The sequence below is a fragment of the Myotis myotis genome, unplaced genomic scaffold (genome assembly GCF_014108235.1).
Source record: "Myotis myotis isolate mMyoMyo1 unplaced genomic scaffold, mMyoMyo1.p scaffold_m19_p_1, whole genome shotgun sequence".
NCBI classification, from domain to species: Eukaryota; Metazoa; Chordata; class Mammalia; order Chiroptera; family Vespertilionidae; genus Myotis; species Myotis myotis.
The window spans coordinates 174,956,598-174,972,618 of record NW_023416313.1 but is presented as its reverse complement, the minus strand read 5'-3'; the positions used below and the strand labels follow the sequence as shown (position 1 = coordinate 174,972,618).

Sequence of the window (16,021 nt, the reverse complement as noted above, 5' to 3'; positions counted from 1 at the left end):
ATCTGGAACTAGACACATTCTGGTAAGAATAGCCATGGCTACTTGGCTATTTTTTTTCTTCAATCAAATACTAAAAGGATAAAATTGGATTTCCTTCCATTCTTGAACAGGTATCCTATGACATGGATGGCTTTTGTGAAAGGAACCGTGATGTGCTTTTTATGGATCTGATAGAGCTTATGCAGAGCAGTGAGCTGTAAGTATGTTTCCGGTTATCTGACATGGAATATGGGTTTGATCAAATTTTCAATATGAAACTTGTGGAGTGGTCAGCATTTCATTTCTTTGAGCTGATGGGTCTGGGTTATCATTGGACAATTTGGTTTCTCAAAATAGCTTTTCTTTATCCAATCTCAGCCCCACCCTTGTATCCCTAACACTTCCCACCCCCGAATTCCAAGCGCAATCTGCATGCCTTTCAGGACTCCTAGTTTCATCAGTTTCAACACTATTATCAGGGAGAGGTGGCCATCCTGGGGTTGGGTTGGGATGGCCATGTCTGACCACCTAAGAGTAGAATAGTCTGGTTCTATGATACTCGGCCCTTGATACATCATCCCAAGAATTTTTTGTGGTCACTCAATATTTTTAATGGCTTAAAAAGACCCAAAAAAAAAAAAAAAAAAAAAGACCCAAGTTAACCTGAGCCCCTGAAGGTCTTGGGAAATGGCTCCAGAATTCTGAGAGGGACAAGTCAAGAGGGACTGCCTCAGAGACCCATTTTCACCCAAGACTCTATCAAAGCTATAGAGTCAGAAGCAGTAGAGACTTCCCCTTTGCAAGCTGCTGGAGCTTTCAGGACCAGCCCTGCTGAGTCCTTTTCTCCCCTCTCCTTTGTGAAGGGTCCCAAAGTCCTGGGTCACAGATCTGGAACATAATTTACATGATCAGGGCTGCACATGCCAGGCAAGTACAATATCGCACAGCCTTCCAAACTTACAATTTTAAAGCTGCCTCCAAGTAACAGCTGCCCCGTTAGGCTCTGTTACTTAACCTGTCATAGTATCAAGGTTACCTTCCTTAACCCACAGCAGCAAGCCTGACATTTTCCTAAGGAAGGCCCCACTACAATGAAAGCAAAACCCAGTATCCTTTTCGGGCCCTGGCCAGCTGTGTTCCGCTCCATTTAACCCTCTTCCCCTTCCCCCAGCCTCCCACTCCTCCCCGGCCCTCATCTCCACATGCCTGCACTTCCTTGCACTCACACCTCCCCACTTTGGAGAGTCTGAATTTCTTTTCATTTGAAAACACATAAAATCTCTTAATAGGTCAGGGGAGCCACGAGCCCTGTTGGTAGGTTTTATAACAGCCAGGTAGCAGGCAAGCTTCTAGAGGTTTGTGGTTGTTTTGTTTTGTCTAAAGTATTAAAATTACTGCCAAGTTTGAAGAGCTGTCAATGCTTCCATGTAAACTCTTATCCAGTAGACATGGTCCATTGTTTATTAAACACATTTCCTACAAAAATCTATAATTGTGTCTGATCAGTTTAAAAATAGATTATAGGATTTCTAGAAAATTCGAGATGCCAAAGAGCCATTTAGGAGGAATTGAATTTGAGTGTCCGATGGCTCATTTACGTGAATCACTTTATTCACTGAGTCTGTGAATATTTATTGAGCACCTACTGTGTACCAGGCTATGTGCCAGACAGAAGGGGCACTAAGGTGTCTAGGACATGCTGGCATCGAATGAGCAAAGGCCACTGATGCTGTGAAATAGACCCAACAAAAAATTATCCAACCCTGAATCCCAAGTATCGATAGTGCCAAGGCTGAGAACCCCTGCTTTAGAGCAAAGCAGACCTGCATTGCATCCAGACAGTGTGTACAAGCCCCTGTGCCCTGGTCCGTCTGTCTCATCCTCACTCAGCAAACCCACACTGTGTGTGTCCTGTTGTCAAGGTGCACCTCGATGCCAGTAAGGAGGGGGACTCAAAAGACAGAGTTTTATGATTTGTCTTTCAGGTTTGAACTCCAAAATGCTTATATCTTAGAATTTTTTTCTGTCTTTCTTGTTCTTTTTGGTTTTGGTTTTTCGTCTGTTGCTTATTTCCCCGGGTCACATCTTGATGGCTTGTGCTTTGAGTCAGATGGCCTTTCTGTAGCCAAAGTCACATGCTCCTCTCCATTCCCCGCGGAAGCATGCTTTCAGCCTCCTCTGATTGCTAATCCATTCTCTTCTCCTTTTCCAGACCTTTTATAAAGTCCTTATTTCCGGAAAATCTGCAAGCTGACAAGAAAGGGCGCCCAACTACTGCCGGAAGCAAAATAAAGGTTTGTTCTATTCGGGGAAGTTTATAGATCCCTATAAAAGGCAGGGTTTTCTAGGGGTCGTGAACGGCACCCCTGAGCCAGGATGAGGTCAGTGCGATTAATGGGCTGGTTACAGATGCCCAGAAGTAGTGTCACTCGCTGCCTGAGCAGAGGTTGCAGGATGTGAGCTGAGTTTGACTTGGCTGCACTGAAACCCCCAATGGATATTAAGTACCTCAGAGCTTAACAGTCAGCAGATGATAATCAGCTACTTTCTAAGAGGAAACGGCCTTAAACTGAACCTGAAAGAATTCACATTAAACTATCAGAGAAATTTTATGACTCAGAGCCACATCATGAAGTTTGATGACCATTTTCCAGACCAGATCCCAAAACTTAACCAATTATGGAACTTTTTGTACTTGAAATTCTGCTGGGTCTACTAGGGGCAATTTGTCCACCTCCCTGGATCTTGAGGGCCCCTTCTTTCTGAGAATTACAGGCACATCTGGCCCTGTGGTATCTCCAAGCCAGAAGGAATTCTGTGTGTATGTGTGTGTGTGTGTGTGTGTTTAATTGATTTTTAGTGAAAGAGGAAGGGAGAGGGAGAGAGGGAGAAACATCTGTGTGAGAGTAAAACATCAATCAGCTGCCTCCTGCACACCCCCTGTAGGGGATAGAACCCATAACCCCAGGCATGTACCCTAACCAGGAATTAAACCCATAACCTTTGGGTGCACAGGTCATCACCCAACCAACTGAGCCACTCGGGCAGGGTCAAAGGGAATTCTTATTGTGTTTCTTGGGAGCCCCTTGTTATCTGAGCCAATCTGTGGCAAATTTAAAGGTTGTGTCAAACTTAATCACTTAATCATGTGATTCTTTGAGAAATATTCACTAAACTGTTTTTTAAAAATCATATCAGTTGTTAGAAATAAGGCGAGCCCCAAAACAAGGGATCCTGGTAGGACACAAAACATACTCGGAAGCCAGGCAGCAAGGCAAACATCTTTCCTCCTGCAGGAGGGTGGGCAGCACCCAGGGCCTGGCAACACTGAGCAGGCGGTCCGCTCGGGGCTTTATTCCTGATGTGCGCCATCTGTCCCTCACTCTTGATTGGTCAGAGCTTAGGCTCACATTCTCACTTGATTGACTAACTTAAAGGAAAAAGGGAGGAGTTGACCTTTGCCATTTCAAAATAGCAGCTGCCTAAACTCCCTTCTTTGACAGAAAAGATTACTTGTTTATTCTCACATCAGTTAAAAACATTTTTTTAAAAAATCATACCAGTGCCCTGGCTGGTTTGGCTCAGTGGATAGAGCATCGGCCTGTGGACTAAAGGGTCCCAGGTTCGATTCCGGTCAAGGGCACATGCCTGGGTCCCTAGTTGGGGGGGCATGCAGGAGGCAGCCAATCAATGACTATCATAATTGATGTTTCTATCTCTCCCTCTCCCTCTCTGAAAGCAATAAAAATATATTTAAAAAAAATAAAAATAAAAAATCATACCAGTGAAGGCCACCCCAGTTTTATAAGTGATGGGATCACCAAGTGATGAACAGCAGGACTCCGGGGTTCCATCGCTGTGCTCACATCGCAGCTTTGGCTTTTATTTGCCGTGTGAGCACAGGAAGTTACCTAGACTCTCACTGCCTCTGTTGCCTTATCTGTAAGATGGAGATCTTAGTACTTATCTCATGGGGTACTGTGTTCATTAAATTCAATAATCCACGTAGGGTATTTAGCACACTGCCTGAAACAAAGGAACCCATCGCCCATGGGAAGATTCCAGTCAAGGGTACAGTCCTCTGGGATTAGGGGCAATCCTGTTCAAAGAACTGGAGAAATTGAAATCTCTGGATTGAGTTCCCTGGAGCAGAACATTGAGGGCAGAGAGCAGATGCAATTCCCCAGAGGCCCCAGATATTAATGTCTCCTGGAGCCTCTGACTCATGCCTTCACTTCAAGAATAAGTCTTAGCTCTGGGCTGGAAAATCCAGTCACAAGACTATCACATTCAGATCCAAGGGGCCCGGATCATCAAGGTTGCAGTGACTCACTTTCAAGCGATCTGGATTCTCAGTGGAGCTTATTTCCTACAAAAAGGAGGGTGGGGTTAAGGGCCCTTTTTTTTCTTCTTGGAAGACTTGACTCCTCTTCCTTCATGTTCTTGTCTAGTTGAACGCTCAAAATTGCCACCTTCTGGCTGCACTCACAATGTTCAGGATGTCAAGGCTTGCTTGGTATTGTCTGGGGTGGTCAACCTGAAGTCAGTGAGCTTATCTAGGGGGAACTTACTGCGCATATTCTCACCCCCAGTGGCACCCTCCTGGGTGGACTATGGGGCCTATGTCTGTCTGATGCTCTGCCTCCAGGTTCTCCCTGCTTTCTGCATCCCCTCTGAGACAGCCATGGCTCTATTTCTTTTTTTTTTTTTCTTTTTTTTTTTTTTAAATATATTTTATTGATTTTTTACAGAGAGAAAGGGAGAGAGATAGAGAGTTAGAAACATCGATGAGAGAGAAACATCGATCAGCTGCCTTCTGCACATCTCCCACTGGGGATATGCCCGCAACCAGGTACATGCCCTTGACCGGAATCGAACCTGGGACCCCTCAGTCCGCAGGCCGACGCTCTATCCACTGAGCCAAACCGGTTTCGGCGGCTCTATTTCTTATACCTTCCATATCCACCATATTTTGCTGCTGTTAACTATTGTCTTAATGACATCTCTGAGATGTAAGCATTTAAAGGGATCCTGAGTTCCTTGGAAGAAAAATTAAATTTAAGGTAATTTCAGTGTTGGGCATTTTGTTGTATTCTAATTCTTTAAAATTTAAAACTGATCTATAGGGTTTAATTAACAGAATATGTGTTTGGTGAGCACTCCCATCATCTTGTTTATAAGTAAGAGTATTCTATATTTAATAACACGACGCTGAGGCTTCACTAAATTCTACCTCGTGGCTGGAAGTGACCAACTTTGAAATGAGAGCCAAAGACTGAGGCGATAGGGAAATGGACTCGAGCTCAGAGCTAAGAGCTGCAGAGTGGACTGGACCGCAGCTGCGTCTAAGTGACACTTGGCCTCTAAAGGCTCCGATGTGACGGACGCAAGCACCATGCGGTGATTGGACTGGTTGACTTTTACCACCTATTCCAACCTTTCGATTAAGATGTCAGAGGTCTTCAAGTGCAGCCTATTTAGTGTATAGATGGGGAAACTGAGGCCCAGAGAAACTTAGGGATCTGTCCTGTAGCTTGCAAATCCCAAAGCAAGGACCCCAACTCAGGCTTGCTAATCATCTGTGCTGAGGGTACACAAGGATCTTTTGCCGTAAGCCTTTTCTCACTACTCTGCCTGCAGATTTTTGACTCGAGCTTCTATTGGGCAACCTCTAGCTGCGGTTGACTCACAGCTAGATTCAGGATAATTGCAATGGTTAAGATAAGCTGCATTCCTGTTTGCTAAAATGGGGTATCCCCCAGCCTAAAGGCTCTGTCTAATCCTGGCTGAATTCCTTTCACATCGCACTGAATTCCCCCGTATCTTCCTCAGGGAGGCCGGGTTGCATTGTGGTTAAGAGTCAGACTTGGTAGCTCACTCCGTTGCTTACTAATTGTGTCATTTGGAGCAATACTTTATTTAAGGCCCCACTTTCGCGTCTAAAAAATGGGAATAATAATAATAGAGGCTGCCTCTTAGAATGGTGAGGCATGAATGAGAAAATCCATGTGTCTAGCCCATGATGCATATTCAGTATTGTTATCCATTGCTATTTTGAGCTAGAGAGAACTATGTCAGGTGGCACAGAAATTTGGTCACACTTGCCCCTGTGTTTTCTTATGCTACAGTGAAAAGAAGATATCGGCCATTAAATGCTTAGGACTAAAGAGTCTGCCAAGCTATTTTTGGAAATTAAAAAGTTTTAATTAAGTAAAAATTTTTTTAAAAAATCAAAATTAAAGAGTTTGGGGACTTAAAAAAAAAAGCTTTGCTATAAGCAGTCCCTTCCCAGCTTCAACTTAAATGTTGCAAAGATCATCAGATATGTTCTCAAGTACTATCTATGTCAACAAAGATCAGAGGCCGTTCATCTTTTCCTCATAGGGCTTGGCTTTGGTCATGTGACCTCTGCAGCTTTGCCCTTGACTCCCAGCACTGCACAGAATGCTGTACTCCGCTCATCTAAACAGAGAGCTTGGTTCAGCAGCAAACATCTTGCTTTGAATACACCCAAGAGCTTTTCTCAAGGGTTTCAGATTTCCCGGACCCATGAAAACAGAAAAGCCCTAATTGAGAGAGGGTGGTGTACTGCAGGCACATCCCTTCTGCTGACTTTGAATTGTTTTCTGGCTCCGGAGATCCCTTTTCTCTAGTTCCCTTCAGAGGTTTTCTCTCTTCACACTGAGTTGCCTGGAGGGGGAATTTGCATGCCTGCCCTGTTCTGGGACCCAGAGGGCGTGCTCAGCTGGTGGTGTGGATGCTGATGTGGGCTCTGCTCCTATGTCTTCAAACTACATTCATGATACTTATGACTCGAAATACTTTACCAGCAATTTCAGCTTTATGTGGCTTTTTCTGCTTAAACCCAGTTCCACTGGGTACCCCAATGCGAGGGTGGTGAGAGACGCCTTCATGTTGACCCTCTGAGCTTTGTGAAGGTGGAAGTTACCTCGCAGACTAAAAGGGTGCAGAGGCTGCAGGGTTGTCAGAGGACGTGCTGAGGAAGCAGTGAGTGGAACAGCACATAAAAGGTTTCTAAATTCTGGGATTTTGTGGATCTCACACCGTTCACTATGAATTTCCATCACCTTACTAGGTGATGCTTTATTGGTTGTGTTGCCAGAAAAGAATGTACAGAGGGGTTTTGATGATTAATCCTTGCAAATAACTTGCCTCTCCACCCCTCCCCCCCAAAAAATTGAAGACAATGTACTATACTTGTAAAATTAACTTAATTTGTTAATAACTGGCATGCTTCTTTGTTTCTCATTTTTAAAATTCTATGTGAAGATTTTTGTTTGGTTGGTTGGTTTTATTAACTGTACTAAAAAGGCCTCGTTGCTTTCAAAATTCTAATTTCAAACCCATTTGAGAGTTAAAATCATTGTAAAAGTCAGTAGAGCTTTAAGAACATGTGGCGGACCTGAGTTAAGCCTAATGAACAGATTGTCATGAAGATTAATTTCTAGCTATATATTTCCACACTCCAGTTTCACGGGTCTCCTTTGAAAGCTGGTCTGCTTCAGAGAAAGTCCCAAGTTTCTAACTGATGTTATTCTTCCTTCCTAGAAACAAGCCAATGACCTTGTGAGCACCCTGATGAAATGTACCCCTCACTACATCCGCTGCATAAAACCAAACGAAACCAAGAAGCCCAGGGACTGGGAGGAAAGCAGGTATGTGAAGGCGGTGGACGCAGAGGGCCCAGCCGGCTTCCGGGGCCCGGGCACATTCCCTCTTGTCCTCCGCCAGAGGCAGAGCCGTTTAAACTGCCGTCAGATGTGTTTCATGTCCTGTGTCTTTAACTTTTCAGGACAAAGACTATATATATATATATATATATATATATATTTTTTTTTTTTTTTTTTTTTTTTTTTCCCCTCCTTGCCTTTTCCTAAAATGTTAGCGGTGCCTTTCGGTTCAGAATTAGCCATTTATAGCCATTTATAATGTTTATCTTGGCTAGTGTGGGGGCAGATGGAAAAAAAAAAACCACCCTTTATACCGCAGAGTCAGGATGGTTTTAAAATTAGCCTGAGGCTCTGTGTAGACATTGCTAGTCACTCAGCTCCTCATCGGCACCCACAGGATGTGGCCGAGAATGCTTAGCTCGGGGTTGAAAGTGAAGGTCCAAACAGCTGGTTAAAAAGCCACCCCTCGTTTACTGTGGCTCGTGAGGATGCTGGGGACACGCTCCAGCTCCTGTCATTCCCCCCGACTGTGCTGATGGGCAGAGTGACCCTGGGAGGGAGCACGCCGAAGGAGACAAGTGGAGCACAAGGATGTGGTGAGCCCAGTCCTGCCTGACTTCTGAGAAAGCTGCTCACTCACCGGCCCACAACTGGCATTTGGGGGCGTGGCCTATGCGGGCTGGAATCAGGGTGTTGAGTAGGAAAATCACCAGAGAATAGTTTTTGCATCCACCCGGGGGACCCAGGCACACAGTCCCAAGAGGCCTGACCCCATGTCCATATGAACATGGGAGGCAGAACTGGGGAGAGACCTTGTGAGAGGCTTGGACTGCAGAGGACCCCACCATTGTCCTCAGATAATCATGTCCCTGGTCTAGGGCATACCTTTTTCTTTACTCTCTTGGGAAAAAAGTAGATAGACTCTTAGGTATCGAGTGACTTAAAGTTAAACGTGAACAGGAAGACCAGGATGAAAAGTCACAGCTGCCAATTACCTCCTCTGAGAGGGGGGTGTACGTCCATTTCCCACCCTGCCAGCAAGACCCTTTCTAGCCCACAGCAGACAGATAACACTTAATCCTTTGTGTACGTTACGTGCCATTGAGTCGGCTCTGACTCCTGGTGACCCTGTGAGTGATGGTGCCCACAGTGTCCTGTCCTCAACAGCCCTGCTCAGCTCTGGAGACTCAGGACTGGCTTCCTTAATGGCCAGAGACATTCAGGAAGGGGACTGCCCTACCTCCCTGACGGGCGTGCATTTTTAAGGAGCTCCCAGGTGATGCTGGTGATGATGAGCCGGCATCATACTTAGAGGACAGCTGGTCTGGAGCCAAGGACTGGACTGGGATTTTGAAGAACTGTGTCCTGGTGCTGGCCTGCCGCCTAAGTGAGACACTTAATCTCAGTCCTCAGTTTCTTCCTCTTTAAACTAAGGGTCGATCAGAATGGGATCCCCTTCAGTCTGACAGGTGAACGCTCCCAGGTCTGTTCCCCGTGTCTGTCCGCCTGCCTCTGTCTGTCCCTGAGTCACTCCTATGTTCCCCGTCATGTTCACCCGCATACACACCCACTCATGCACATGTACACACGGTGGAAGTGTGGTGTCATAGGCAACCTCAGAAATAAATTATGCAAGTCTAGAGGTAAGACTAAAGGGTGCTTTAGTCCACCCATCCCCCCACTTCAGATTTCATCCGGCTTCCCTTCTCCAGCCCTTCCCAACAAACATAATCTTAAACAGAATCATAATCTCACTCACCCTGCAAATGCAATGCCTCCCCGGCACACCACCCCTACCCCACACGTAGAAGTCATAGAGCTTTAAGACCCTCTGCTGAAAGTCCCTCTAATATAGAGATTTTGCAATAGCTACTGGTTGGAGGTTCCCCAACCCTGATGCTACTGTCTCATGAAATCCAAACTGATTCACTGGAATATCAGAAAATGGAGAAGTTAAGACAGTGGTATATTTACTCAATAAATCCTCATAGAACTTCCTCATGCTGGGTTTTTTAAATCACACCCCGTATTCGACTTGCCGCAAAGAACTTCATGACATACATTCATGTCAACTGGTTTTAAGGACTCTGAAGTATTTGTCGGTCAGGTGCTGATTTATATTTTCACTAGGACTGCGTCCTGGGGTCCCCCCATCCCGGGTCAGGTTTAGCGTGTGACGGATGGTTTCACTTCATCCGTGAGGAGGGCGTGCGGGGGCCCAGGAAAGGGCAGTGCGTGGAAATGACATGGTCAGTCGAAGCCCTTGGTGCACAGGATTACTCATTCCACAAGTGTATGGGGTGTGGTTTATTTTTCTTCTCCTGTTGCAAATGTGTTTTTGTTTGGCTCTTGCAAAGTTGCCTGCCCTGGATTCTGAATTGCTGCCCTAGCAGGGTTCTCAGGCCTTGACCTACTTGTGTTAATGGCCAAAGACATTCAGGAAGGGGACTGCCCTACCTCCCTGACGGAGGAGCTAGCACAACGGAGGAGCAAGTGGGCATTGGCAACAGGGCTGGTGTTTACTGGGGAGGCGACAGCATCCCAGGATGTGCAAAAATGAAGTCGGATGCTTTGATTACATGAAATCTTAAGCATTACAAAATTTCCTAAACTGATTGTATTGGAGAAAATTTCTATGGGAAATTTCCTGGTGATGGAAGTTAAAATGAAGGAAACAAGGTTTTAATATGATGACATTTTAAACATTACAAGATTTGCTGAACTGCTTGTTCTGTTAGAGAAAATGTCTCTGAGAAATTTCCTGGTGATGGAAGTTATAAGGAAGGAAACCGTGTTTAACTTGCAGTGATCCATGTTTCTACTTGAATCAATGGGCGATGCATTCCCTGCCTCAGAAGCTTGGGGTGATACCAATATTTTTTTTTAAGATTTTTTTTTTTTTAATATGTGTTTATTGATTTCAGAAAGAGGAAGGGAGAAACATGGATTGGCTGCCTCCTGCACGCCCCCTACTGGGGATCAAGCCTGCAACCTGGGCATGTGCCCTGACTGGGAATCGAACCGGCCTGGGCGCATGGGTCTACACCCAACCACTGAGCCAGACCAGCCGGGCATGACACCCATGTTTATGAAAAGTACTTAAAATGAGCAACTATCTCTCACCGGCAGCCTCTGTGTGTTTTACGCGGTGCAGGAAAGGCCAGGGGTGGCTTTCAGATTCGGAGCATGGGAAAAAGGAAAATTACTTTCCTGAATCAGATTCCTTCCCCTTAAGCAGATATGTGTCACCAATCAAATGTGGATATTAACTCTTTATATAAAGGGATTTTTAAAGGTAATTATGTCTTAAAGGGGCTGGCATTCCTGGGTGCTGATTCAAGTAAGACATGAGGCATTTGAAACATCCCTCACTGTGTGGCTCCCCCTTCCCAGGGCAACCAGGCTCCACCCTCTTCCAGCTTAATTTCCCCGCCTGCTCTCTCCCCACTCCAGGACCCAGGTCTTTCCATCTCTGTGCCTTTGTTTTCACTGCCTTTCCGTCCTCTGCCTGATAAATTCAGCTCAGCCTTCCAGGCCCCGGCACATGTCACCACTTCTGAGAACCCACTCACTATGAAAACTTCATTTCTTTCTCCACTCTCCTGTCCTGGTTTAAGTGTGGGACTCCATTAACATAACAACAGCTTTTCTGGCTCCTGCCAGGAGCTGGCTGCGTGCTCATGGAATGTACCCAATAGGACGCAAGAACCAACATCACTATTCCCATCTTACAGAAGTGGAAACTGAGGCACAGAGGATTCGAACCGCGACAGGGCTGTACCTGGCTCTTGACCACTGTGTCATCTGTGAGGTCTCCAGCAGGAACCATCGCTGGCGCCTTGCATAGCATGGTGCATAGTGGCACATGCCAGTAGTGGGTGCGAGGCTGTGTTGGAAATGGTGGGTTTCATGAGAGCCTTGCTGAGGAGACAGCTGTGGGGAACCGATGTGAAGTCGCAAGGAGCATGCTGCTCGCTGCCCTTTCTGCACAGCAGATCGTGAGGGGCCCATTCCCTTCACCTCAGTGCAGTGGTCCCCAAATGTACTAAATGGGGGAAATGGGAGTTGCCTCCATACCATAGCACAATTCTGTCATTCATCTCAAAAGAAAGAGGAAATTTACTTTTTAGTCCTCATTTTCACATTTCGACGTGTCTGTATTAAACCAGTCTGCACACTCTTCAGCAAAGGCCCTATTTGTCTCCCCAGAGGGGACCATGAGAAGCTAGTGTCCAGGATCTTCCCTCGGCTTCAGGACACTTTGCTCTTTGGGGCGGGAGGGGTCACAGTTCCCATGCTCCTGCACCACCCCAGACACCAGGCCACTGAAGCAGACACCAGGTGCAGAGACGGGCACGGGGCCTCTCTCTTGTGTGAAGACCCTGGGTCAGAGCATCCACCTAGTACTGCCCTGCACCCATTTCCCAAAATGCACTGCCGGGCTTCACTGTTACAAAATGGAACTAAAAGTATAATTTACGTACTTTTTAGAACATTTTTAACTTAGACATCTGAAATTAATAGTTTTATATGCCCTATCTGGCCTCATATTTAAAAAACCTAGAAGGGTAATCTCACTACCTGTAGAGTCACTATCAAACTTAAGGTTGATAACAAAGACAGCTCTAGTGGCATTTAATTCAAGTTCTTTCCTTTCGTCTTTTGAAAAACAGATATTTTTGTTCATAGTCTGTGTGACAGGCATATGGCTTTTTGCCTTACTGTCTTTTAAAATAGATAGGTAATGTCTCTTCTGTAATTCATAACAAAATATTTTTAAATTAATATTCTATAGCCTGAGGGTCAGCTCAGACTTGAACACGTAAGCTGTCATCTTTTTAGTCTGTTTCCCTGCATCTGAGATGTGGGGATGGTGGGGTTGGTGGATAGGAGAGTGGGTGAAAGAATTACTCAGTGATGCCCTGCCCCCATTGTCTCCGTTATAGGGTAAAGCACCAAGTAGAATACCTGGGTCTGAAAGAAAACATCCGAGTGAGAAGAGCTGGTTATGCCTATCGGCGCATCTTCAAAAAATTCCTGCAAAGGTAATGAACTGTGACTTTGTTTTAAATAGGTTTATTGAGATATAATTCACATATCGTGCAACTCACCCACTTAAAGTATACAGTTCACTGGCTTTTACTATATAGAGTTGTGCCTTCATCACCACAATTAACTTTAGAACATCTTCATCACCCCAAAAAGAAGTCCCAGTTCCCTAGTCGTCAACCCCCAATTAGGAGACACTGCTTTCTGTCTCTGTAGATTTGCCTGTTCTGGGCACTGCATGTAAATAGAGTCATATAGCATGTGTCCTTTGTGTCTGGCGCCTTTTAGTTAGCGTAATGTGGGTTTTCTGTTTTGTTTTGTTTTGTTTTGTTTTTAAATATATATATATATATATTTTATTTCAGAGAGGAAGGGAGAGGGAGAGAGAGATAGAAACATCAATGATGAGGGAGAACCCACCTGCAACCTGGGCATGTGCCCAGACCTGGAATCAAACCGTGACCTCCTGGTTCATAGGTCGATGCTCAACCACTGAGCACCACCGGCTAGGTGAAAGACATTTTCTAATTCAAACTTCATGTACCAAAGGGTATCAGGCTGAAGTAGAGCTTAGTTGTGTTTGAAATCCAGTACATCTAACAAAGTAACTTTTCCTTCGGGGCTGTTGTTTCCTGTGCCGTGAGGTTGGGATGGCTGCCCTACCAGTCATCTGTGCAGGTCATTGGTGTGGAAGGTCAGGAGAGGCTTAGCTAAAAGGTAGATCATTTCATACAATAAAGCCTCATTGGCTCTGTCGTCTCACATTCAAGTTTTTGATGATTTTGGTGGTGGATTAGATTTGGAATAAATTCACCTTCACGTCTCTATAAATTAAAGGGGCCACTCCACCTATTGTGTGAGCAGAGCTCACAAGTATGAAAGGAAGTGTGTAGGAAGCTGAGAAAATAAATTTGTAGAGCTCTTGCATTGTTATAGCAGCATCCCTTTGCTGACAAACAGCTGAGATGTTGATTACGAAAGACTTTTTAACCAGATCGGTAACACTAGCTTTGGCCTAAGTTTCTCAGCCTCAGCTGTGGACATTTGGGCTGGAGGAGTCTTCATTGTGAGGCCATCCTGTGCATTGTAGGATGTTTAGCAACCTCCTTGGCCTCTACCCACTAGATGCCAGTAGTGTACCTGTTCCTCCCCCCTACTCCTCTCCCCCTCCCCCCAAGTTGTGACAACCAAAAATATATCCAGACAATTACCTAATGTTCCAGGGTGGGGGTGGGGGGGCAGAGCCAGTTAAGAACCATGGCTTATATAATCATTTACATTTTTGCAAAACTGCATTTTTACAAAATACCCTTTTCTAATTAAGAGAAAACAATTAAATGCAGAAAATAGTAAATGAAAAGTGTTTCCTCCATCTTTCCCTAATTCAGAAAGGCCTGCCATAATAATTCCAAAACATTTATAATTTTATTCCCCAATGTTTTTCCTGTACTTAAAAACTCTCTGATCCTTGCAAATTCTCTCTGATTGGCATTACTGTTGAAAAATGATCAAATATTTTAAGCATCTAACCTTGATTTTTTTTTTTTTTTTGAGAAACCAATTCTGAAAGACATCCTTTCTTCCATAATATTTAAAAACAAACAAATAAGCCAGCAAACCTGACTTCCATAAGCAATGCTGTGAGCTCGCAGCACTGGGACCAGCAGGAAATCCACACTGTCCTCACAGGAATGCCTGGGGTGCCCTGAGCAGGCTGTGTTACTGTTTGCGGCAGCTCCTGAAGCAAGCTGTGACATGACCTCCTTGGTTCTAATATCACGCCCTCTCTCAGGCGCCATGCTGGCTTCATGGACCCAGAGTAGACACAGAGTAGACATTGAGATGATTCTATCCTAGGTGCCTCCCTTCTTAGCTCTTCTGCTGTGGGCCTTTCCATTAGAAGAGACAAATGGACAGCCCTGTCTTGTGAAAAGCAGGCTTCATACTTCATGTGATTTGAGAAGCCTGGGAGGATGATAAATTTTGGAAGGAAATTTATTTTTCAATAAAAAGTACATTCTTAGTCTCCCACTCAAAAAAGAAGGCCATATATGTCAATGGGCAGAGACTATGCAGTTTTTCATTTGATGTGTGAGTCTTGGAATCCTGGTCATAACAGAGTTTGCCAGTGACTGTCTCAACATGTGATCCTCTGTGAACCATCTCATACCGTCACTCTCTCCATGGCTGACAGAAAAGGCTTTGTGTATAGAGTTATTTTCTAGGTGTCCACAGAAAGGCTGACCACTGAGGAACAGAAAGCAACTGAAGGGAAAGGATGTGTTAATACCCAGCACAACTATCCACATGTGCATGCATGATACACCCTCCTGGGAAGGAAGCCCACAGGTCTAAACAGGCCGGTCGTTCAGACACCACCTACAGCTTAAAAAAGAGGAAACGGGAGCATTTGAGGTCTTGCTCCCCGGCATATGTCGTCAGTTTGGCTCAAATAAACTCTTAAACAATTTCTCCAAAAAATCAATATGAAACAGGGGCTTTGTGTGTATGTTCATTATCTTGCTAGGGAAGAAAATTCTTTATATTTGTCAAATATAGCCCGCTTGACTGAGAATTGGAGGCTAGTAATGCCTTAATTTTCCCACCACTAGGCCATGTGCTCTGGAAATAAATCCTTCTGTTTTAAGCAGTAGAGGGAAGATTCCTGTTTACCACTTGTTTAATACAACTCTCATGCCTTTAGAAAGTGTTGAAAAGCTGTAATACTATCAACAATAAGAAATATATTTAAAAAAACAAAATAAAAGCCTGCCAGCGTGGCTCAGTGGTTGAGCATCAACTTAGGAACCAGGAGGTCACGGTTCATGGTTTGATTCCTAGTCAGGGCACATGCCCAGGTTGTGAGCTTGATCCCCAGTGTGGGGTGTGCAGGAGACAACGAATCAATGATTCTCTCTCATCGTTGATGTTTCTATCTCTCTCTCCCTCTCCCTTCCTCTCGGAAATCAATAAAAACATTTTTTTTTTTTTAAACTGTGAGGAATGGCAGGCACTTTGAGTCTCAGTTTGCGAAAGTATTTATAAATCCTTAGAAAACACTTTGGAAGAAATAAGCCTAAATATGGATTCTGATTCTTAGGAAGAAAAATGTGGTAGAAATGTAAGAGATCTGCAAATCTAGCACCACATACATACTACCGTGACCTTGACCCAGCCCCTCGGAATGTGGGTTTGTAAAAAGGATGCATATGAGCATCGGCATTCCATGTCATGGGCAAGAGAGAAGAAAGAAGAGAAGCTCAGGAAAGCATGAAGTGTAGAGAGCCTCCCGCTGGCTGCCA

At 44.8% G+C, this 16,021-nt stretch overlaps 1 protein-coding gene across 7 annotated transcripts in view; it reads left to right on the top strand.

Moving 5' to 3' along the window:
- MYO1E (myosin IE) overlaps positions 1 to 16,021 on the top strand; it is a 189,614-nt gene that overhangs the window by 132,839 nt on the left and 40,754 nt on the right. For 6 of the 7 annotated variants that reach the window (XR_004966726.1, XM_036303197.1, XM_036303205.1 and 3 more), the window contains 4 exons: positions 111 to 196; positions 2,192 to 2,273; positions 7,549 to 7,655; positions 12,617 to 12,715. Coding sequence is in view for 6 of the 7 variants with exons in the window: in XM_036303197.1 (XP_036159090.1) it covers positions 111 to 196; positions 2,192 to 2,273; positions 7,549 to 7,655; positions 12,617 to 12,715 (374 nt within the window). In the remaining variant the exon portion in view is untranslated. The remainder of the gene's footprint in view (positions 1 to 110; positions 197 to 2,191; positions 2,274 to 7,548; positions 7,656 to 12,616; positions 12,716 to 16,021) is intronic. The other variant, XM_036303216.1, reaches the window with a different exon arrangement.